Raw genomic sequence first — 25,014 nt, 5'->3', positions numbered from 1 at the left:
TTAATGAGATTAGCTTTTTAATAAAATTTCCATAAAACAGTTGCTTTGTGTACCTGTTGACTGTGCTATAATTTTTGCACAATCATGCCTTTTTTAATACAGGATGTAAAGCTGATGCAACAAAACCAGACCATATAATTGATTTTTTGCTACAATTATGAAAATCATTAATTTTATGAATGTTTGTGTATTAAAAAAATTAAATCATTTTGCGTAAAACCATCGCATGTGAATGGATTTTTTTAATTTATGATTTTATTGCACTTAATTTCCATGATAAAAATGTGGTTTGAAGCGAAAACACCAGCATAGATTACTCTCGCATATTCCCATCTGTCAATTTGCTGACCGTAAATGTAGGTTTTGGAGTTAAATTTATGGTATAAAATCTGCATGGATTAAAGAAGTAAGGTTATGTTGAAGGTGTCAGTGCTTCTTTTTTTCTGTCTTGTATGAACTGTTTTCAATTTTACTGTAAAATCCATTCCTATGGTATTGTGACACTTGTTGATTGTTTTCTGCGGAGAACGTCATTATTTGTAACAAAACTCTAATAGTGACTGAAATAAAAAAAAAATTTATTAATAATGGGTTGAGGTTGAGGACATTGTTCATTTTGCTGGTAGACAGAAAAGCATATTTGTCGTAATTTCTATAATGTAATTTATTAATCACTTTTGACCTCGTAGCAATGTATTTTGTCACTTTTTTTTTCGGTGGGTGGTGTATAGTGCTGCAACTGCTGGTTCATTTTTATGACTGCATCCTATTGTGAAGGAGTTAAGTGTTCCACAATAGGCCTCTGCCGCAAGTAATCCAGCGGTTATAAACCATCAAAGGACCAACGGTCTAGAGTACACAGGGCCGTATGGGCCCGTAAATCTTTAAGATGATTTATGGCTATTTACATTTTCAATAGAGTTTGTAATACTTGCGGTAATTGAGATTGCAGTGCGATAAAAACGAAGTCAGAGTTGGACCACTATGGACAGTGATTAGAACTTTAAAAAAGTAATGCATTACAATTACTCATTATTCAGTGACAATAGTAATTCATTGCAATTACAAATTACTGTTTTTTAAAGGGGATTTATTACATTTTGCACTTTGAAAAATTTGATGAAGACACAATTTTAGATATTTGTTGTATAGGTCCAAAGAGTCAGGAAAAAACGTGTTAGAATGAAAAAGGCAGAGAGTGATTTATTTTACTAACGCATTTGTTACATATTCACATCAGTAAATAAAATAAAACAAATAAATACTTGACGCAAGAGGACTATATTCATAATTTAAATTCAATAATCACTGACATTCAAAATTTTCGTCAGCTAAGGCATGACGTTTTGTACTAAAAACATCCGCACCAACACTAAACATCCTTTCCACTGCGGCGCTAGATGGAATTGTTCTGGGGCAACATGTTACATATTTTACCAAAAATTGAAGAGCCGATTCTTTTGCGCCTAATTTCATTCCACTCTAGCTACAAATAAAAGTTTGATGCCAACTGCAACAACTTTTAAACAAAAATTTGCATTTGTGGGAAATTTCAAAATATCTTATTGGCTACATGTAACTGTATCGTAAATATTAGTCCACCGATAATTACCTGCGGACGCAAATATTTTAATCTTTAATAAAAATGATGTTCCTAAATACTTAGAAGGGGCTACAAGATAATGTAAACTTAAAAGTCTGTCTTTAATTGCCTCTTACTTAGCGTTGTGACTTACAGATTCAATTTAGGCCCGTTATTTCAGTTGTTGGTTAAAATCGTAGTTAACAAGCCATGGTTACGCTTTTACCAAAACTTTAACCAAGAACCGGTATTTCAGTAGCGAAACTTTGGTTAAGTATATCTTGGTTATCTAACCAACATTTTTCTTCAGTTGGTAGCATTATTGGTCGGACATGATACGGACTGTTGACTATTTTTAACCTCACTTTTATCTTATATACGTTTTTTCCCCGTGAAAAAGTACCTCTCGGTTACCTGTTATAGATTTGCGTGGACCAGAAAAATGGCTAAAGTTTGTTTGACCACAAATTTTAAATATTCTGTCCCTGTTTACTCCAGTATTTATTAAGATATTTTATTTCTGCAAAGAGTGATGGATTTTTTAATACAATTTCTACTGATGTACCTTTTTGAAAATTTAAAATTGATTCATAAATAGCGAAAACCAGGTAATCTCATACTCATCACAATTTTAACGCGTTGTAGTTTTTTTTTGACAAAATTTAAAAAACGGAAAAGCAGTCGGGGTAGGTTTTTTTACGCTCATTTCAACGGTGTGAACTTTATTACAACCGGACGTATACTTTTGGCAAAAACTTGGGCAGAAGTTTATATGTATTTTCTTATACTGGAATATGGTTTAGCTCACCCTTAAAATGATGAAGAGCTTATGTATATTATGGTTACCTGGTTTCTTAACAAATTCTGTGCTAAACTCGTTTTAGATACTAGGTTAATCTTCTTTTTGTGGGGACGAAACAGGTATAATAATCCCAGCAGGTCAGGTAAAGAATTCCTAGAGAAAAACAAAACAATGTTTTTGAGTATTTGAGTTAAAAGTAATTGTAACAGTGACTGAATTATTCAAAAAAGTAATTCGTTAGTTACAATTGCTCATTACATTTTTTAAAAAGTAATACATTACAATTAGGTATTCATTACTTGAAAAGGAATTGAATTACAGTAATAAATAACTTGAATTACTTCCAAACACTGGGTATAAAATGATGCATACTAATATAAGTTATAAATTATTCAGTTATTATCGTGAAGAATCTTTAGGAAAGTGACAGTTATAAATGTGACACTGAATAGTGAATAGTCTTTTAGTCTTTTTTAAGACTATTGTGCATTTAATGAATAAAGTCAAATGCAGTACGAAAGAGGCCTGGGCGGGGCTTATGACGCGTGGGGTTCAGACCACAGTGGCGCAACGATTCTAACATAAGAAGGTTACGTACTTACAATAAATATTATCTATGTACTTTCAAAAAATCTTTGTGAATTCCAAAGATTACAGAAAATTACATTCTTAAAACTATTAGGAGTACTATTATTTATTAAATGTGGCACAAATAATATATTCTGAGTATGGGTGCGCGCCACTGCAAAAACGTTCTCCCCTTAGAATTCGACCGAAATAAATTGACACCATGCGCAGATCACGTGATGGCCCCTTTCGTTTTGCACACAACTATACTTAAAAATGACTATACACTGATTTGGTTACCCCCCTCTCCCAGTCGCTTTGCACGTGATAAATATCAACAAATGCAACAATGTTTTTCCACCATCAGTCTGCGTCAGTTATTATCGTTAATTGGATGGATCTGTTATACCGATGTATCGACTTACGTTATGTTGCAATGGTGTTCTTTTAAACTTTTAGTAGAAACTTTTAGGCCGGAATAAAAAAATCACACGTTCGTAAAGAATTGTGTAGGATCGGTTGAAAAATCTTTACCACACTAGCAAAGCAAGATTAAGATCGAATACTGGTTCATCAAATTGGTTTCGTAGTAGAAATTTCCCCGATAATTTGCACTATAATTCAGTAAATTACAAGAATTCAGGATGTTTTTAAGGAAAATATTACGACAGAATCAATTATAGTGGCTGCTTTCTGAAGAATTATAATTATGCTTGAGTATTCGATAAAAAATCTTATCCTCACGCAATACCTTTCTACCTGAGTGGCTGTAGAAACTATAAGTTATGCGTATTCCGAGAAACTCGATTATTATTACACAGAAATGGGTAATTTTATTTGCAATGGAATGTTTACGAAGAAACATAAAAAAAAATCAATTCGGAGACCGTCCTTCTGTAAGAAGGTGATTGAAGAGAGGGTGTGCAGTAATAGACTTCTCAGGAGGGATTTATTTTTGGTTTTTGGCGTGAAGGTTATTCTCAATTAATTTAGAGGTTATCCGCTTGTTCTTCACTTTTTATTGAAATTACATATGTTATATTATAGCGTACATGTTTCGGTCTACCTTTCAGCCTTCTTCAGCGCTTTTCTAATAATATGGAATTCATAATATGGAAGCTCACGCTGCTGTTGGTAGAGTATATTCAAGACAACTAAGCAAACTGTATAGAATAAAATTAGACATAAAATACGTGAAAACATATGTCAAAGAAGGAATCATCCCAAAATTCGCCAGATTCAAACTGCCCCACACCATGCCAACAAATGAGCAAACAAGAATCAGAAAGAAATGCACCAGAAGATCACTGACCAACCTATACAAGAAATTTAATATAACTAGAGAGAAGTTAGAAACACTAGAAACAACTCTCAAAAAAACACAATGAACATTGGAATAACAAAAAAATAGAGTTAGATAGAAAAACAAAATATAAAACGTTGGAAAAAGAAGCTGAACGAAACAGGAATTTACATCAACTCAAAAAAGAACAAAACTCAAATCCTCAAATACAGCCCTAGATACCCTAGAGTAGAAAATCTTACCAACATTCAATTTAATCATGAGATGGCATTACTAAATAAAGGACTAAAACACGCTATCAAAACAACATTGTCAAATTATCCTTAGATGTCAATTGCGCTATACAAAAATACATTAAATATAAGCAACAAGCAAGCTAAGAGATAAGATCTCTATGGACAACAGTAATAAATCAAGAAGAAACTTAGAAAAACTAAAGAACAGCAAATTTTAGACATCAGAAAGAAATTACAAGAAAATAACCTCACAACAGTCAAATCCATAAGGGATAAACTATCACCATAATGGTACATAGATAAAGTGGAAACCTTCATGACAAAACAAGGCTTCAAGAAGATAAAAAACAACCCACTCAATAGTTACACGACAAAAATCAAAAAGGTCATCAACAAATGCAAAGCCACGATAAAAAACTAAATGGAAGCAAATTTTTCGTCCCAATGAACCCGAAAACGCAAAAACTTTATGGACAACCAAAAATCCATAAAGTGGGAACACCCATCGTACAATCTGAGCAAATGGATGAATGGTATAGTGAGAAACGTAATAAAAATCTAAGCATGGAATAAACAACAGAAAAAAAAACGCAAATAGGAAGGAACCAAACTCCGACAATAACATCTCACAGGAATCCGAGCCACAATACATACATATCCCATACATCGGAAACACATCGCTAAAAATTGGAAGAATACTAAAATAAAACAATCTGAACGTTGCCTTCAAAAGTGAAAACAAACTACAACAGTTAGCTAACAATAAAGATAAAGTCAAGAAAATGGATAACAACGGAGTATACAAACTGAAATGCAAAAAATGTGTCGCATACTGCGTAGGCGAAATAGGACGTGCCCTAAAAATAAGGATCAAGAAACACACAACCGAAACAAAATATTCAGCAAAGAGAACACAAAGTTCAAAATAAAGGGATAAAACTCAACCTCCTAGAAGCCTTGGAAATCTATAAATCAAAAAAGAAAAACTACTTAATGAACAAGAAGATTTGAAATTTGCGCCAATTTTCAAATTTCTCATCTAACGTAATCAATTAATCATTCTAAATCGCTAACTAAGAACTAGGGTGTTCTATGTACAACTTTAGAAGAAAAACGCAAAAAATCTTCGAATATGTATATTTTAAGAATCAATTTCAACAATTAATTTTATATAATAGAACCAATGTAAGTTATTTAGATAACCAATAATCTAACAACATACAAACATTGCAGAAGAAAAAATATCTAACGACTGTAAAATTCACGTAAAAATAGTTAGGTTAGGAACACACAAATTATCAAGCAAATTATAGTGACGGTAGGATAATTTCACATGTTTTAAATAATGACTGTTCAGTTTGATTTGCTTGTTTAGAATAGCACTGAAGAAGACTGAAAGGTAGGCCGAAACATGTACGCCATAAAATGTATAACATAATTTCAATAAAAAGTGAAGAGCAACTGCATAACCGCTAAATTAATTGAGATTTAATTTCTCGATCTAATTCCTTAAGATTTTTTCTTTGGTTAATAAAAAAAAAAATACCGTTTTCTAAAAAAAATTAAAATATAACGCACAATATTGCTACATTAAACCAAATACAATTTGTTCATGTTTCGAAAAATACTCAATCTTCTCAACCGTCTCTGGAATCGATGACGGTCGGGAGCAGGTACACTTGCAAAGATTTACAACTGTGGGTTTGCCTTATTAAGTGCTCCATTGTCGTCTTCACAATACCCTAATTTTACAACAGCCATATAACTTTGTAGTATTTGGGAGACTTTAAATTAAGTCATCGTTATCTTCAACTAATTGTTTCATAGCCGTCTATTAGGATGTTTTTTTGTTCATACGTTACTAGGAAGAACATTTTGTTTTACTTTTTTTACAACGTGTCTGACAATATAGAATACCATTTGTATCAAATATTGCAAGATCGTGTATATGTGCCAATTGTTAAAATATAATCATTTAACTTGGAAAGAATTATTTTCAATTTTAATTTTCTATCCTTATGTTGCACATTATTGTTACGAAACAGTTGAAATATAATTTGTTGCATGAGAAAGAAACATAATTATTGTCAACCAAGTGGAAAGGAGGTTACAAACATTGTAAAGCCACGGTTTTTGTGTTCATCGTACCTATGTTTTTGATGACTAGTTTTAAGAAATCTGTTCCCTATGCTTAATACCACGAAGTCAGTTAATTAATGTCTGATTTAATTAAATCTTTAACAAAACCTGCTCCTTTTTTAACACAGAACTAAAAGCTCGTTTGTATTAAAATTTATCATTTGCATTTGTTCTGTTAAATAGTATTAATTTACCGAAAATGGAAATGGTGAACTAGATCATTTTCATTATATGCACGTTCATGTGAAAGTGTAACTGTTACAGTACTCGCATACGTTTTCTTCAGACACACTTGGTAAAAATTTTGGTGTCGTATAAAACATAAGTAGCAGATTTCGTAATATTAAATCTCATCTGATTAAATTTATCTATAATCCAAAAATCGATATTTATTACTATTTACATTTGTTCTAAAAAAAGTTAACAGCCGCCAAAAATATGTCTTATTTTGTAGATGAAATTAAGTTCAATATCACGGCGAAATTTCTATTTTAAGGCCAAGCGTCTCTGCCAAATATGAGAAAATTTCTCATCCAGTGAGTGATATAACACAGTGACTAATAATAATCGGTATGCAACTTTAACGTTGTGTCCAGAATTATACACGTAATTGTTTCTATGACCTGAATTATTTTAATTGCTGAAAACTATTAATCCGATCAGACCACATTTTTTATCTTTCGTGATCAAGGATTAAATTTAATCGATGATTAAAACTATCATGTACGAACTTGTCACGGTATGTATTTTAAAATTAACACTAATTGTGTCTCCTGTCACCAGTTGCCAAATACGTACACTGATACATCGAATTAAAACCGAACTAGATTTATGATTCTGACTGAAAAAGTAGTAGTATATGAGTCTTCAATTCTTCACACATTATGTTTGTATTCGTAACATCAAATCCTTGGAAGTGTGGGCATTGATTAAGAAAATAATCCCACTTTACCAATACATCATGCAGACACCTGGAAAGAAGCAATTACTGTTTTAAATAGCTATTGCAGTAATCTTTTCCCAAACAACGCTTAAAATAAGCAGAAAGCGTATTTCCAAACGTTATTTAAGTAGGTCTCGTGAATTCTGTGAAAAGCGATTAGAATAGATTTGCATGTTTTTGTAATTAATGTGTGTAAAACTAGTGTAATAATAAAATGTATCAAACTTAGATAAACGATTGTGGTCGAGCCGTTTATAGAACAGATAAGGTTATAATTTTGTGATGGAAACTTCAGCCGGTGTTTGATACGGAAACTATCATCACGATGTAAAAAAACTATATTTTGAATGACTCACAAAGTTACCAAAAAAGTAATGTTTTTAAATTATAGATCATATTAATGGAGGTTTTGCTAAATTTGAAAGAGAAACTAACGATCTTTTTACCAAATTACTGTGATGAAATATGCACCATTTAGATTCCTCAATTATTAATTGATCTGATGTAATAGATTCGTGACTCACGATTGCGGGATCCAATTAGTTTATGGTTTCTAGTGTTACCATTGTTTTTATCGTAGCATAGGAGTGGTGATAAATTCGTAATATTTTTAATGGAAAAGGACACAAAGAGTACCACGGAACAAATTACAAGCTAGTTTATTTGATAGCTTGTAATTCGATGTTCCCAGAAATATAGTAGACTAGCTGACCCTGTGAACTTCGTTTCACCTAGAATTTAATTTTGAATCTGCAAAATCGAATGCTTTGAAATCTTGCAGATGTTTTAAACATATGATAAGCATAATAAATTTTTATTCAAAATATATTTACTTATCCCCTCCAAAAAATTGATGACGTCAGCCCAAAATTTTGCCAAATGAATCCTATCTAAAATGTCTAAAATAGGATGAGACTATACTTATGATTTATCATTCCATTCATATTTTTTACTTTTGCTTATAGGGGGTGTCTCAAAAAAATTAATCACTGAGTCAATTTATTTTATTGATTTAATCAAGAATTGCAAAACTGAATTTTAAAATATTGCAGAGGTTTTGAAGTTACTGTTTGTTGACATGGTAGGTTTTCAATCAAAATATATCTGTTTATCAAGCCCAAAAACTTGAAGACGCCGTCTCAAGATTTTGCCGACTAAATCCTATCTAAAATGTGGAAAATATCATCAGTATATTTTCGTAATTTATCATTGCATTCATATTTCTTAAATTTGCTTTTACAGTGACTCAAAAAAATATATGGATCAGTCAATTTATTTTAGTGAATAACTCAAGAGTTGCAAAAATGAATACTTTGAGATCTTGCAGACGTTTTAAAGTTGTTGTAAGCATGGTAAATTGTTAAGAATATTTATTTATTGCCCCCAAAAAATTGATGGAATGGCTCACTCGATTTTCGCAGATAATTTTGAGAATACAATACAGTTATTTTTAGTATTACACTGCACCAATCCAAGGTGGTATACGTGTTGATCGTAAATGTTGATTAGGTCATCACAAAATTGTGTGAAGAAAAGACTCAACTCGAAAATGCTGAATATGTTTCATTATACTTTTGGCGCGAAGGAAGTTCTGTCGAAACAAAGTTCGATCAATTTTTTGACAATGGTTGATATAAATAAAACTCAGTAGATGCTTATACTCGAAATACGAAGTATCTACTCGAATATCAAATCAAAATATTTCTAGTTTTTCTAGATGACACTAATACTTCAGTAGGTACCAGTTGATGCTCAAGTAGCATCTCGATACAACAAAAAAGGACAACAGTGACAGTGTTCAACCATCAAAGCAAAAATCGAGTCACCAAAATATAAGTTAGTCTGGGGTAGACACCTTGAGATGGGAATCTCTATGGCCAGTGTTATAAAAAACGCACTGCACAATTTATGCATAAATAAAAGTTAATTACCTGAAAAGTTTTCGATATTCCTGCTCCTAATGTGTTTTTCAAACTGAATGCACCTTTTGACGACGTTCCACGTTCATGAAAGTCGCCATGTTTAGTTAAAATTCACTCTTACAACGATCCTACTCGTTTTCTAAGCTGCTTTACAGACAGCTCAGTTATTTGCCACGCCGATCCTCATTTTTAGATTAAATGCTCACAAAACGCGTAGATGTTCAATTTGTGTCCGGGGAGATACAATGTTTCCAAGTACGTACTCAGTACATAGAATAGATGCTCAGGTATATAAGAGTAATAATGAAGTAGGTACTTCGTACTTCGAATATTAGTTTCTACACAGTTTTAATCATACCACCCAATGTCTCCCTTCGATATTTGATTATGTTGATTATGAGCACAACGCTGATCAACTTCCATATCCGAATTACCCATGAAATAAATCATTGCGGTTTGCACCTGAGGTAGTTCGTCGCACATTTGATTGACTTCGTGGACCTATGTGAGGTTGTCGTCTTCTCGGCATTTTAATGAACTTCATAAAACGACACAATTATTTTCACAGTCAATCAAATCTGTAAATTTTTTCTTGAGAATTTTAAAATATTGAAAACTTCAAATTAAATCCTCGAATAACGGTAAAGTTTGAGGTTTTGTCGAAACCAACAAAGTGAATATAGGTAAATAGAATGGCAGATCAAAATTAATAAGAAACTTTCGCAATGTGTAATTAAATTCACTTTAACCAAGACTTTTCTTAAAATAAACGACGTTTTTTTTTTACGAAAAAACAAAGAACGATTTGAAATGCAATATACTTTTCACAATTGCACGGAAGAATTAGTTTTGTATGACACGTCAGTTAGACGACAGGTCCGTCAGAAACGCCAACTATTGAAATTAATTCGAAGTGGCGATTCCCATACAAAATTTTTAGAATTTTTTTATTTTTTAACTGTTCTTTTAAGTTTTCCTTATTTTTTTTATTTATAAACCATCCCCGTAATATAAAAAATTCTTCAAATCGGTCAAGCCGTTTTTGAGTCTTAGCGAGACTAACAGGAACAGCAATTGATTTTTATTTTATAGACGATTAAAAAATGGGGGTTGGTGGTTGAAAGGTGAAAATTTAGGGTTATGTGTATTTTTTGATGCCAATTCTTAAAAAAATAAAAATAAAAAATTTTGTCCAAAAAATAGACAAATTTTTTTTAGGGTGGGCCACCCTTATCACTTAGGGGTTTAAAAAATAGTTTACAACCTATTCTCAGACCTACCGAATATACATAAAAAATTTCATACAAATCGGTCAACCCATTTCGGAGAAGTTCTGTTACAAACACTGACGCGAGAATTTTATACATAATGCATTATTATTTTAGAACAAATTTCATTACCTTAAAAAAGGTTATACTGACTCGACCTTAAAAGATAGACATATGCTGTCGTGGACTTTTCTTTAGAACTTTTAGAGGGGAACAATTTCGTCATACATGATTTTTACGTAACTTTAACCGTTTAAGCAGCGTAAGCAACGGAAGCTGTCAAAGGAGGAATAATTTTCCCGTTTTTCCGAATTTTTCATTGCTACTTCGCTCCTAATGATCGTAGCGTGATGTTATATAGCCTATATGTAGATATGATACATGGACTATCCAACACAAAAAGATTTTTTGAATTTGAACCAGTAGTTTCTGAGATTAACGTGTTCAAATAAACAAAAGCTTCAGCTTTATTATATAAGTATAGAAGTATAGATATAGCAAACCAATCAGTACTTGTACGTCATCGGCAATTATGTCGTCATGCATCTAATTGTCAGTTTGTTCTTGTAATATTTATGATTATAGATTTAATAGAATAATATTATGAAGAAAAGACTGAGGAATGCACAACATAGTGCAGAATTATTGAATAGGGCAAAAGGAAAAACCCTCTATTTCGCACATTTCGTAGTGTTCTTTGACCTGAACTGTCAGTAGCATCTCAATCTCAGTTACAAACAAACTTTAAGTTGGTGAAAGCCAAGAGTTGCTTGTAAAAACCCACCTGATAGATGATGTAGGAAATAGTTGCCACCATACGTGTACGTGCTACGGAATAATGGTGATTTAATTTCAACAAATGACTAGGAATTGTGTTGAAATGATTATTATATTGGTTTAGCGTCGGAAATCCAGGTCATTTATATGTCGATGGAAACGACATTAAACTCTACGAACCTACTGTTCCTGTTGATTAGAAGACACGTATCTTGGAAGCCCCAAACATCCCATCCATCAGTGTATTGTTCCAAAGTGTCAGTACCTAGATTGGTTTTTTGGGCTTCCTTTTTCGTTGCACTAGAACTGTAATGTCTTACACCCTAACGGCAGCCAGTACGTTTTTTTAATAAAATACTCAATGACAATAATACTTCAACCTAAACAGGGTTAAGGTTTATATCAGTGCCCCGTGTCAACCTAAATATTAGAAGAAGATAAGAATTTTCATAAAGTAATACGGTTGGTAATGGAACAACGTTCTTAATATTAGTAACTTAACATACTGATTGATTGCCTCTCCTATATAATAAGACAAAGACAACTTAGCTAAAGGTCAAAATAACTTTGAAAAAGAATGAATGTCGTTGGTTATATTGTCTTCTCTAATTTATTTCACACAGCGGGAATATCGGGTTAGTTTTGTCTTAAAACTTCGGATTAATTTACAACTATAGTGTTAACTATTTAGTGGTGTATAGTTGGATATTTATTGTAAAGTAAGCATTTGAATGGATCATAAAAATTGATGGTTCTGAGTAATTGCTCTATGTTTCGTTTTATTACAAATCTATATTATGTTTTATTGTTACGTTGTAGTCATTTCGACCATTTTCATTATCTTTTTCTATTACAACTAAGCCATATTTACTAAAAGCACGTAACACTTTATCCTCATTTCTTTTTCTTCCTTCGACGTAGTTTAACTCGCATCCTTCGCTGAAGTCTCTTTGGCTTGGATGGCCGAATCGACTAAATGTAATATACTCAAAATTTTTATACAACTTTATTGTGTATTTCTGTTGCGAAGGTGATGGTCCAGATTACGACCTCGTGGTGATCGGAGGAGGATCCGGGGGGCTAGCAGCAGCCAAAGAAGCGGCGAGTCTGGGCGCCAAAGTCGCGGTTTTAGATTACGTCACTCCGACCCCCAAAGGTACAAGATGGGGTCTCGGCGGGACGTGCGTCAACGTGGGTTGCATACCGAAGAAATTGATGCACCAAGCCGCTCTCTTAGGCGACGCCATAGAGGTGAGTTTTTGGTTGATTCGTAGGTGAAATATTGAGTAGATGACGTCAGTGGGCACTCCAGTAATAATTTTAACGCATTGCTGTGAAGTTATTAATTTTAGTCGGGGATGTGACGTCAATGTGGTTATCGACATGCACATGTAATTTAATTTTGTGGAATGGAATGATTTTTCTTGTTTTGATTCTGATGGATGTCGGCGTTATCGGTGCGTTTTTGTATCGATTGTGTTTTAGTGGCGTGCACACATGACACTTTCGGTGTTATTGCTGTAATTTGTGGTGTGAAAATTATATTCCACGTGTTAGAGTTTATTTGACTAATGTGGAGGCTTGGTAATTTGCTAATGTGGTTATTAACACAAAAGCTGTATTAAATACATTTTATGTGTGTTATTTGTATGGGTGAGGGATGAGTATGAAAAAAGTCGTGTCTAACGACACACAGCGACACAGTCGTCTTTCATGCTAATAATGTAATACATAATAAAAATAACGGAAACATTAGATGTAATACGAGCTTTTTTATTATTGTACTAAGTACTTTAAATTTTTATGACAACAAAGTATGAATTTAGTAGCAATTTTTATGCATGTTTAAAAGTAAGGTCAATATTGACAAATTATTGTTGGAGCAGGAAAGGTCATTTATTAAAAAATCTTTGGCACAGTCTGATAGAATGCGATTAGGATTACAATTTAAAATTATTTTCAAATATGGAGGGTATTACGTTTAAAAGTTACACACCAAAGTTATATTTTTTAAAATGTAATACCCCATATTTTTTACAGAATTTTAAGCATGCAAAAAATATACATCATATACGAAGGTTTTTAGTCAACAGTTTTTAAAATATTACAATATTAGCAATTGCATGTAAAAAAAATGGTCACATTTAAAAATTAGCAGCTCCTCCATCCAAAATAAAGGTGGAGAATATAATTATTTAAGTGTTCTTTTAACACAAATGTTGGTTCGAAAGAAGTCTTTCACAGAGAAGGTTCGACTATTTTTATAAAGTTATCTTTTTTTTTTGAAAGACATGAGGAAACTTAAGGGTGCCCAGTAGCAGACCGAAAAATGATCTAAATACAAGTTCATTGCACGGGCGTAATTTTAACTTTGAAAAAAAGATCGATATTTCAATTGATAGGTTATGTCTAAATCTCTGGGGAAGACACAGTATTTTTTAAAATAAGTGATTGTTTAGTGTTTAATTAATCGTTCATTCTTCAAAGGAAATTCCATTTTTAGACGAGGAGAGAGCATGTTTCGCTTCAAATTTTATATCAGTGCAAAGACAACGTTGAGCTCTATGGGGAAGAATCGGTTATTTTTGTTTAAAATTCATATTTATCTGAATATTTGCTTTTTAAAAAATATATTGAATAATGAAAATAACGTGAAACTAGGCAACCCTATTTACAAAGGTTCAGTGAAACACACCAGAGAGTCTTGCCGAACGACCCTTCAGGTAATCAGTTCAGATCATAAAACTCATAAATACTCTTAACGGACGAACATCCTTGAAACTCTTTTATAAATAGACTTCTTTCATTGCTGACATAATTTGATTTAAAAGTATGCAAATTTTTATAATTTTATACATTCTACTAAAATATTTTCTTTCAAAAAATGATTCGAATATTTTTTATTAATCTTCTTCCTTAGATACATCGGCACCTGAAAACTTGTTTGATTCACAGACCAGAGCGCGCTCAGGCCAATGTCGACTCTAATAAGCGTCCAGAATTTCTGCAGGAAATAGTTATTATTTAGATGCTTTTATTTGCAAACATATCACATCTCACATGTTTCACTCGATTTCGACATGCAACTATTTTTTTTTTTTAAACAAGAATTAATTCTTTAATTGCGTTTGATACTAACAAAACGTCCTAAATTAGCAATACTAGTGGAACCGTAATCATGCAATAGATTTTTTTTTTGGGAAAGTAGCTATTTTCATGTTTTAGCAGCATTGTGTTCTATTTTCTATTAATTTTTGCATATTTTTAATCACAATTTTGGTAGTTATTTTTTACTTTTACTTTCAGCAATAATAAATAATCCAAACATGTAAAAATCAAAAAAATAAAAATTGGAAAATGTAAAATTTAAAAATCGAGAAATTGAAAAATCGGATCATTGAAAAATCGAAACATCGAAAAATTGGAAAATCGAAAAGTTAAAAAAAATATGGAAAATCGAAAATTTTAAAAATCCCGAAAATTGAAAAATTGAAAGATTGAAGTACTGAAAACTCGAGAAATCAGAAATCTAGAATTTTAAAATCCAAACATGTAAAAATCAAAAAAATAAAAATTGGAAAATGTAAAATTTAAAAATCGAGAAATTGAAAAATCGGATCATTGAAAAATCGAAACGTCGAAAAATTGTAAGATCAAAAAGTTAAAAAAAAGATGGAAAATCGAAAATTTTAAAAATCCCGAAAATTGAAAAATTGAAAGATTGAAGTGCTGAAAACTCGAGAAATCAAAAATCTAGAATTTTAAAATCCAAACACGTAAAAATCAAAAAAATAAAAATTGGAAAATGTAAAATTTAAAAATCGAGAAATTGAAAAATCGGATCATTGAAAAATCGAAACATCGAAAAATTGTAAGATCAAAAAGTTAAAAAAAAGATGGAAAATCGAAAATTTTAAAAATCCCGAAAATTGAAAAATTGAAAGATTGAAGTACTGAAAACTCGAGAAATCAAAAATCTAGAATTTTAAAATCCAAACACGTAAAAATCAAAAAAATAAAAATTGGAAAATGTAAAATTTAAAAATCGAGAAATTGAAAAATCGGATCATTGAAAAATCGAAACATCGAAAAATCGGAAAATCGAAAAGTTAAAAAAAATATGGAAAATCGGAAATTTAAAAATCCCGAAAGTTGAAAGATTGAAGTACTGAAAACTCGAGAAATCAAAAATCTAGAATTTTAAAATCCAAACACGTAAAAATCAAAAAAATAAAAATTGGAAAATGTAAAATTTAAAAATCGAGAAATTGAAAAATCGGATCATTGAAAAATCGAAACATCGAAAAATTATAAGATCAAAAAGTTAAAAAAAAGATGGAAAATCGAAAATTTTAAAAATCCCGGAAATTGAAAAATTAAATATAGAAGAACTGAAAACTCGAGAAATAAAAAATCTAGAATTTTAAAAATTGAAAAATTTAAAGTCTAAAAATCGAAAAACTGAAAATCGGGAAATCCAGAAATCGAAAAATCGTAAGCTTAAAAAATCGAAAAATTGAAAAATCAAAAATCTGAAAAACCGAAAAATTGAAGAATTGAAGAACTGAAAAATCGAAACTTTGGGAAATAAAAAAAGATTATTTCAGAAATCGGAAAACTGAAAATTTAGAAACGTCAAAATTTGAAAAATTCAAAAATTGAAAAATCCAAACATTTAGAAATCGTAAAATTGAAGAGGATAAAAATTGAGAAATTGTATTATTGAAACATCGGAAAATGGAAAAACCGAAAATTTTAAGAATGGAAAAATTGAAAATGTCCAAAATTGAAATACTGAAAAATTGAAGCAGGACTATGCTACTTTTTAACATTTAAATAACATTTATTTGACAAAATTGTAAGATGACATCATCAGCTCCGAATAAATCTTGACTAACGATTTAACATGCTTCCAATAACTATAAATTGGAAAATGTTGATTTTTTTCCAAAAATCTTGACATCTAAGGTAAATACTCAACACGGATTCATAAACCATAAACGGAGGATATAAAATTTAAATTACATCTACTGTTTGTTGGTGACAAATTGTGGTGAGCGTTCTACCATTTGATAATACAATTTGAAATGTAAATTTTGTCTCTGTTCTAGAACTTTGTTCACTTATTCGTTCTAAAGTTCGACCAGATGGTCGAAACGGGTTAGTTCTTCGTAGTAGATGTGTATCAGATCAGCTCTAACGAAAGTCTGCTTAGAGTCGACATTGGCCTGAGTGCGCTCTGGTCTGTAGATCAAACAAGTTCTCAGGCGATGACATGTCCATAATTAGAATCTGCACTTTGCGTGCGCTGTTTTCTTTTTAAAGAAAAGACTGTTCAAAGCGGCTTAAAGTTTTTCATACAACATAGAATTTGAAAATTCATCAGACAAATCTGTTGAATTTTCTTGTCCACTTTGTTTACAAAAATAATTTGCACATTTAGAATGGTCCCCTAATATGTGGTTGGTTCCATTCAGGATGTCATTTGTTAAATTAAAAAAATTGTTGCATAGTTACAAAAAATAATTCTCACTGAAACCGATTTTGTACGCGATGACTGAGCACCCTTAAAATTAAAATTTATTACCTCGTATAAATAAGTTCAAACTCAATTTAGTTTTTAATGCGTATATTAAGAAGGTAACTAAAACATCAAGGGCAAAATTCTAAAAGTAGTGAACTTGCGATTTTTTAGCAATTTAAGTAACATGTAGATATGTATTAAGAATAATAATATAAATTTTATATTTAGAAATGGCAGATATGTATTTTGAAGATTATTGAACAAAAAAATTTTGTGTCGTTTTTTCCTTTTTTATGAAGCATACAACTGTAACAAAAAGTACAAATTTGGTTTGCAACTTAAAAAAAAAACACTGTATATAATTGAAAATAATTTCAAAATGGATAATGTGTTTTGAATTTCAACGGTACATCTTTCTAAAAAAGTTGAAGGGGTTGAGTGGGAATTGTGCTTGAAATTCCTGAAAGTCAATACCCATTGCTAGCTAATCTAAGACATAAGTCTGTATTTAACGCACTTAAAAAGAACTCAACATATTTAAAAAGAAAAATTGACACCATTTTCGCCAAAATAAGTTACCTAGTGCTATTCCTATATTAATTTTATAGACTTCTTTCCATGAATTAATTCGTCTAAAAATTGCAACAAAAAAATTCCAGGACTCCCAAAGCTACGGATGGCAATTTAGTAACCCCGAAAACATCAAGCACGATTGGGGAATTCTCAGACAGGCTGTGCAGAATCACGTGAAATCGGTCAACTGGGTGACCAGGGTAGAACTTAGGGACAAGTAAGTCAAAAACCGACTCTTTCATATACTCACTAAAAACAAACTCCTAAAGGAAAGTAGACTACATCAACGGATTAGGATTATTCAAAGATGCTCATACCGTGCAAACGACTACTAAACAGGGTGAACGTACAATCACATCAAAATATTTCCTAATAGCAGTAGGCGGAAGACCTCGGTACCCAAACATACCGGGTGCCACAGAATATGGCATCACTAGTGACGATGTCTTCAGTTTGGAAGACAGCCCAGGAAAAACCTTAGTCATAGGTGCTGGATGTATCCTTTTCGCGGATATCATTCTGTCATTCTCGTTACCCAATCATTCAAATTTTTGTTCTTAACTCAAACGAACAGATATCGGTTTAGAATGTGCCGGTTTTCTGCGAGGGTTGGGCTACGATGCTACCGTTATGGTACGATCCGTGGTCCTCAGAGGATTCGACCAACAGATGGCCGGTCTAATCTCGGCTGCTATGGAAGAAAGGGGTGTTAAATTTCTCCGCAAGTAATTATATAAGGGGTTGTTTCAAACAAAGGATTAATTTTACGCATTTTAGGTGTGTACCAAAATCGATCGAGAAAGCCATCGACGGGAAGTTGCTAGTGAAGTGGACTAGTGAAAATGGGCAAGAATTCGGTGATACGTTTGATACTGTCCTATTTGCGATAGGTAGAAGGGCTTTAACGCGGGAGATGCAGGTAGAAAAAGCAGGTGTTCAAGTAGCAGGAGATGGTGAAAAAATTGACGCTGTCAATGAACAGACGAACGTACCACACATATACGCCGTTGGAGATGTTTTATACGTATGTATAATTTGTTTTTAATTTTTTAACGTATGTTATAAATTAAAAGAATAATTCAACTAGATTTTTTATGATAATTTAGTAGTGTAAAACTGACGGTTGCTGACAGCGAATAGACGAGTACGATAATTTGAAATCGTGCAAATGTAATTAATTCACGTGATTTCGTGATCACTTACGATTTTTTCAGAACAGAATTATGTGGTTTGATTATATTTGATAATTGAAATCACTATCTGATTACAACACTTTTGTGTACGGTGTTAAAGTAGTTAAAGTAAACAAGTGCACTTTGTTCATAACTTTATTCATTGTAAGTTAATATAAAAAATTCCCGAATAAATCGATTGAAAATTTATTAAGGTAAATGGAGCAACTCTAAAAATATACTTAAAGTAACAGCTTGCGGTAGTACATTATGGTGTATAAACCCGTCTAATTATAAACTATTTATTTTCGGAAATAGGCAAACTGTTAACGAAACCTGTCACTTTAAATTTCTGGTTGCACACTTTAAAAATGAATTTATGATTTCAAAATGTTGTCATCTTCGTATTTATTTATCTATTTTTGATAGAAATCTTTGATGATACTGTAAAAATTTTCAAAACTCTAAATATGTACTATGTTTTTGTTAAATTGTGGATTTAGTGTATATTTTTAGTGGTCTCCGTTGCAGGAAGCCGCTATCAGATTTTGTTTATCCGTCAATTTCAGACCTCGTGGACGGTGAGTGATATGTATACGCAAACGGTTTTCTCTATCAAATTCTAGTCCTGAATTTAGGATACAAGGCTATTTTAAAACTTTCGTCATCGCTAAGTGGGTCATTTTTTGAATGTCGAAAACAATAGAAAATGAGCGAAAATCGCAAAACCGTGAAAGTTAGAATTAAATACTTTTTACAGAAGTAATTTGACTATGATAATTAACCAAGAAAAACTTTTAAAATAAAGTAAAAATTTTTGTATATTTTTATAAATGATTAATTGCATAGTTTCAAAACTATGAATTTGCTGTTGTAGTAATCTTTTAGTGTTACTGTTGTACATACGAGTGGTAGTAAGCACATAATAAAATTAACGTCCAGTAAAAATTTTATCGTAATATAAAACAAACAATACCGGATAAGTTTTAAAGTGTTATTTGTAAAAAAAATAGAAAAAATATTTGTTAAGTCGTAAGGAAATTTTGTATTGCTTGCTTATTTCAAATTTGGCCGAGTTTCTGATAGATTCCGATAGATCGGAAAGTAATTTAAGTGAAAACAACAATTGTACTACCTTCTGAAACTAGAAATTTTTGTTAATTAATTATTTTAGAAATGAAAAAGTTTTTTCAAATAGAATACCTTGTATCTTTTTGTATAGTCTGATTTACCTCTTGGTCTTTTTTACCACTTTCATTTTCAAAATTACGTTGTAACGTTGCCAAGTTATTCTAGTTTTTTTGAATTTTTTTTGTAATGTAGGGATTCACAAAAAATTGCAATATGGTTATTTTTAAAATCTGGGTCACAATATTTTGTGGAGAGCTAAATAAAAATAATTGGGTTTCAATCTCATTGCATCAAGGTCAGCTTCTAAAATAAATCGTAACAATTGTCAAATAACACATTTTGCATTTTATTAATCTTATGATAACCCAAACATCCCGCCTTAAATTGACATGTGAAAAAAAATTGAAAGCCCGCGAAAAATTCAAAAATTCCAAATTTGGCCTTGGCTGTGATCGTCTAACAAAATGGAACCTACGTTGTGTTTTTTTTATGGCGCACTGACAAAAAAACCAAGACCAAGATGTGCCGGTTGAAGTTTATGCTCAGCCACAAAAAAAAAAACCTTCCAAACTTTGAATGAAATCACTAAACGTTCTGAATCAATATTATTTAAATATCACAAATTTAACAAAAACAAATAAAAATCTGAATTAAAGTAACTAGATGCAAATACACAAGTTACTACAGGCGTGTGGCGGCAAATTTAAATTGTGGTAATCCACAAAAGAACAACATTTTAATAAAAAACTATGCAGCAGCAGCGGCACCAGAGCGCCATAAGAGTGTGGCGATCGAACTACGCCAATTTCATTCTAGAGCACAACAAAAAATACCTATAGGAGGCGTTGCAGCACTAGCGGAGTTTGGGGCTCCTGGTTGTGGCTATTCTCCTACCCACGACGGTGATTCTATGTATCGCAAGCACTGCCGCACATCACCTCTCCAGACAGAAGCCGACAGCGTCACATCATCGCGACCGCCCCTGACTTCTATTCAAGTCTGCAATCCCGCCAGCTTGACTAGGAACCGCGCCCTCCGCTTCCGCCACGTGTTTCTGTGTTATTTAACCTCAATTCCATTTAAATGTTTAATTTCTATGACTCTGATATTAAACTACAACTGAACAAGTGCTAAAGTTTTAGAAAGAGCAATAAACAACATTTAAATTCACCATACACTCTCGTGAAATTTTTAAACAGCAAATAATTCTTATTTGAGATTAAGATTGGAGATCAGATAATTTATATGACTGAAACATTAATCAACAAGAATTTACAAGAAAAAAACTATCAAAGATTTATTATAAAACAAAAAAAAAAGATCTGGTGTGAAGTAAAACATGGGTCAAACAAAAAAATTACGTGAGGTTAGAAAATGTAGCATGAAAATTTATGTTTAATTTAAATTGTACAGCAAAGAAAATTACTGTGTCGTTCAAAAAAATGCGTCAAAAATATGCGGTCGAGAAATGCGACTCATTCTGTGGCGTTGTGCAAATAATGATCTAAATCAACAGAATAAAATACATGTCCCACATGACCCACAATGTTTTTAATTTGTTCAATGAGATGGTACAGTTCAAACAGGTGCTCGGTTTGAAAATACGCTTTCAACATGGCCGCTGCCAGAACAAAGAATTTACTTGATGTTAAATTATGCCACACTTTATCAACGATTCAAACAAAGAATTTATATTACGTTAAATTATGCCATTATCCAAGTGATTAGTTACTTAAAACAATTAGCTTTGAGAGTTATATCGTGGCCTGTCCCCAGCTTATCCCAAACAAAGCACATGATAAATAAACAACACAAAATGTATCCAGCGTTGCGAGGAAAGCCTTTCGTTGCGAGAAATTTTTAATCCCCCCGTACCTCGGTCCACGATATTATGCATTCTACCGTCCTTTTCCCAGAGTGGGATATCGTTAGATTGATTCAACTGCCGTAATTAAACTATTAGCAATTTTGTGTGAGGAATTAAGAAGTGTTATAATGTAACACTTTAGTACGTATAAGCACCCAGAAACGTTATTCATAATAATTATTAGATAAACAAAGGATGCACCCTGACTAAGTGAATTTCATGAAATCTCGTAGCAAGTTCCTTTCACTGAACAAACTTATGACTGTTAAATTGTGTTAGATTCAGTTAACGATTAAAATCCTAACATGAACTGTGAATTTACAAAGAATAAAACAACTTTCCACTTATTTCCGCTTGGAAAAACCGCAAGAATTAGCTACGCGTGTCGGGGAAACTTTTGTTCTTTTTAAAGCATTGGATTCGGCTACTTATATTTAAAAAAAGTGATTCTAATCGATTTACCAGTGTTTTTCCTTTATTTGGATAAAATTTTCTTATCCAGTATTTAGTTTGTCGTGTTATTAGCTTTGATAATTTACTTTACGATAGGCATGTCAGGGACAAATTGTGTATTTATTTAGTAGGTAATCAGAAAGATTGGCACAAATCAGGTCGTTACCTGAATTAATAAATGTCTGTATTTTCCAACTTATTCCTGCAAATATTAGCCATTAAGTATTGAAAATTAACATATTTCAATCGATCAAAAAAAAGTTGACTCTTAATTTGCTTGCATTATTTTATTTGCGACAATTCGAGTTGATTTTTTATATTCTCATAAGCTGCCTTTGATATTTTTCTTTCATTTAATGAATGTAGTGTTCTGACATTTTAGCCTTATCATTTTTTGTGCATATTTTTGTACAGAATTTCTTATCTTGTGGATAAAATGTTTATATTTTGAATCTATATTAGAATCGCTAAACCGATGCAATGATCACGTGAAAATTGCCTGAACACTCTGCCTTAAACCCAAATAAAATAGGAATGTTAGTCAATTTTAGTATATTCGATAACTTTGAAATTCTTTCAACATTTTGTATCACCCGGTCCCGAATTAAGAAAAAAAATGTACATAAAGTGATGTTTTATTGATTTTCTTGTTTATTTATAGAAAAAACCAGAACTAACGCCCGTCGCAATCCATGCCGGCCGCCTGCTAGCCAGGCGACTTTTCGGCAACAGCACAGTCCAAATGGATTACGAAAATGTCGCTACAACCGTTTTCAGTCCACTAGAATACGGATGTGTAGGGATCAGCGAAGAAGTAGCGCTACAACGATACGGAGAAGACAACGTCGAAATATATCACGCCTATTATAAACCAACAGAATTCTTCATTCCACAGCGTTCGATAGCTCATTGCTACATAAAAGTGATTGCTAAACGTGGAGGAGATCAGAAGGTCTTGGGGATGCATTTCATCGGGCCTCAGGCTGGTGAAGTCATCCAAGGCTTTGCAGCGGCTATGAAGTAAGTCTTTGTTTATACATAAAGTGTTAATAATTTTAAACACGTTTTTGATTTGTTTTAGGTGTAACCTAACCATGAACGCACTAATGAGCACTGTCGGCATCCATCCCACAATCGCCGAAGAGTTCACCAGAATTAACGTCACGAAAAGATCGGGCAAAGATCCCAATCCGGCCTCGTGCTGCAGTTAAAAAATACAGGAAATGTCACACGTAAACACTCTTTACAATAAGTAATTGATTCACAAAATTCAGCTAGTAGTTGCGTATGTAAAGACACGTAGAGAACCAGCATAGTGAGACGATGTTTCCCGTGATATTACTTATCGTGAAAGGGCCACGCAAACTCCTTATTTTATCCTTATTTGTAAGTATACATTCCACAGTGCCTTTACCTCTCTTAAGTGAAATGTATACATACGGTCGATGACAGAATTTTGATTCCTTGTTCAATCAGTATCAAGACCAAGTGTACCTTAATTTAATTTTATTATTCTTTTGTTCTAACTAAATAAATTATAGATCACATTTATAAAGTGTTTTATTGGGAAGTCCCTGCTTCAATGTTTCTGAGATGACCCATTATGCACTTGAGTGCATTGAATGCGTTCTGGCCATGCGTGGGTTCGTTGTAGCCGGTGCATGCGTCAAGTGCTGATAAGTCGGTCCGCGAATAAAACTTCTGCAAGAACTTCTTGATGTTTTCTATTAGTATTTCTCCTTTTTCGCTTTGGTAACCCTGTTTCTTGTAACTACAAGCTAGAAATTCTTTATATTTATTGTCGTTGGCGGGTATGTTACCCGCTATTGCTGCATCGACAACTGAACGCTCGATTCCCGTTTCAGCTAAACATTCCAGACCTATTTGGTACCGTTGCTTATGATTGAGTTCACGGGAGCCAATTTCGTGCTGAATAAAAATACAATATTTTACTGAAACTACGAAAAATAACGTTACCTGTAATAATAGAACAAAGATGATGACAAATTTAACACTTTTCATTTTAAAATTTAGTTGTGTGAGACGTTTTGTTGTGAAAAACTAGTACACTGAGCTTGTTTTGGATGTAATCTAAATTTTACTGATATGAAGAAGCTGTTAGGTCAAATTTTGTTTTGTTTAGATTTGCGCATCATCAAACTTTCTTACGTAATGTTAAAGTTAGCGTCAGATTTGATTTTGGATTGTTTTTTATGTTAGTATCGCGAGCTATTTTTTCAGTATTTATGACCTTCCAGGTTTTTTTTTTCATTGAGATCTATTTATTTCACATGTGACGCGTTCCATACTTGGCTACTGCAGTTCAGTTATATAGTGAAATATTGCGTTTGTCGAAAATCAATATTGATTTAAAACATTATTTATTTTTTGTTTCTTTTGCATAATTTGGCGAGAAAAACTGAAAAATTATTAGTTTCACTAACTGAACAGAAGCTGCCGTTTTATGTGTATTACTTGTTGAAAACAATTTTTTTTTCAGCATTTTCTACAACAAAATTATTGTGGTGTCCGAATTTGAAAAATTAAATTTCGCGCCGAGAACCAAAAATCAATGCCTCGAAACCGCGTTCGAAAAATAAAAATATTTTCGAAACTATACGAATTTGGTGTTTAGTTCTACTTCTTGGTGAGTGAATGCACCGAAAACACGTGTTAAAATTAACAAGGAGCAGGTCTAAATACAAATTAATCGCATTCGACGCCACAATCCCCCCTCAACGAGTGTAATTAGTGT

At 32.3% G+C, this 25,014-nt stretch overlaps 1 protein-coding gene across 5 annotated transcripts in view; it reads left to right on the top strand.

Annotated features, from left to right (window-relative positions):
- The window catches only part of LOC135125791 (thioredoxin reductase 1, mitochondrial), a 40,654-nt gene extending 16,848 nt beyond the window's left edge, over nt 1-23,806 (top strand). For 4 of the 5 annotated variants that reach the window (XM_064051476.1, XM_064051478.1, XM_064051474.1 and 1 more), the window contains exons 2-8: nt 12,570-12,790; nt 17,723-17,853; nt 17,906-18,132; nt 18,211-18,361; nt 18,414-18,660; nt 22,921-23,279; nt 23,341-23,806. In XM_064051476.1, the coding sequence (XP_063907546.1) occupies nt 12,570-12,790; nt 17,723-17,853; nt 17,906-18,132; nt 18,211-18,361; nt 18,414-18,660; nt 22,921-23,279; nt 23,341-23,470 (1,466 nt within the window). In that variant the 3' untranslated portion in view covers nt 23,471-23,806. Of the gene's footprint in view, nt 1-12,460; nt 12,518-12,569; nt 12,791-17,722; nt 17,854-17,905; nt 18,133-18,210; nt 18,362-18,413; nt 18,661-22,920; nt 23,280-23,340 lie in introns of all 5 variants that reach the window. The other variant, XM_064051477.1, reaches the window with a different exon arrangement.
- Nucleotides 23,807-25,014: the final 1,208 nt, after the last annotated feature.

Source organism: Zophobas morio, unplaced genomic scaffold (assembly GCF_036711695.1).
Source record: "Zophobas morio isolate AGI-343-1 ecotype UQ-CSIRO unplaced genomic scaffold, CSIRO_AGI_Zmor_V1 ptg000009l, whole genome shotgun sequence".
Taxonomy (NCBI): Eukaryota; Metazoa; Arthropoda; class Insecta; order Coleoptera; family Tenebrionidae; genus Zophobas; species Zophobas morio.
The sequence above is the reverse complement of the archived record's forward strand: the minus strand, read 5'-3'. Positions and strand labels throughout refer to the sequence as shown.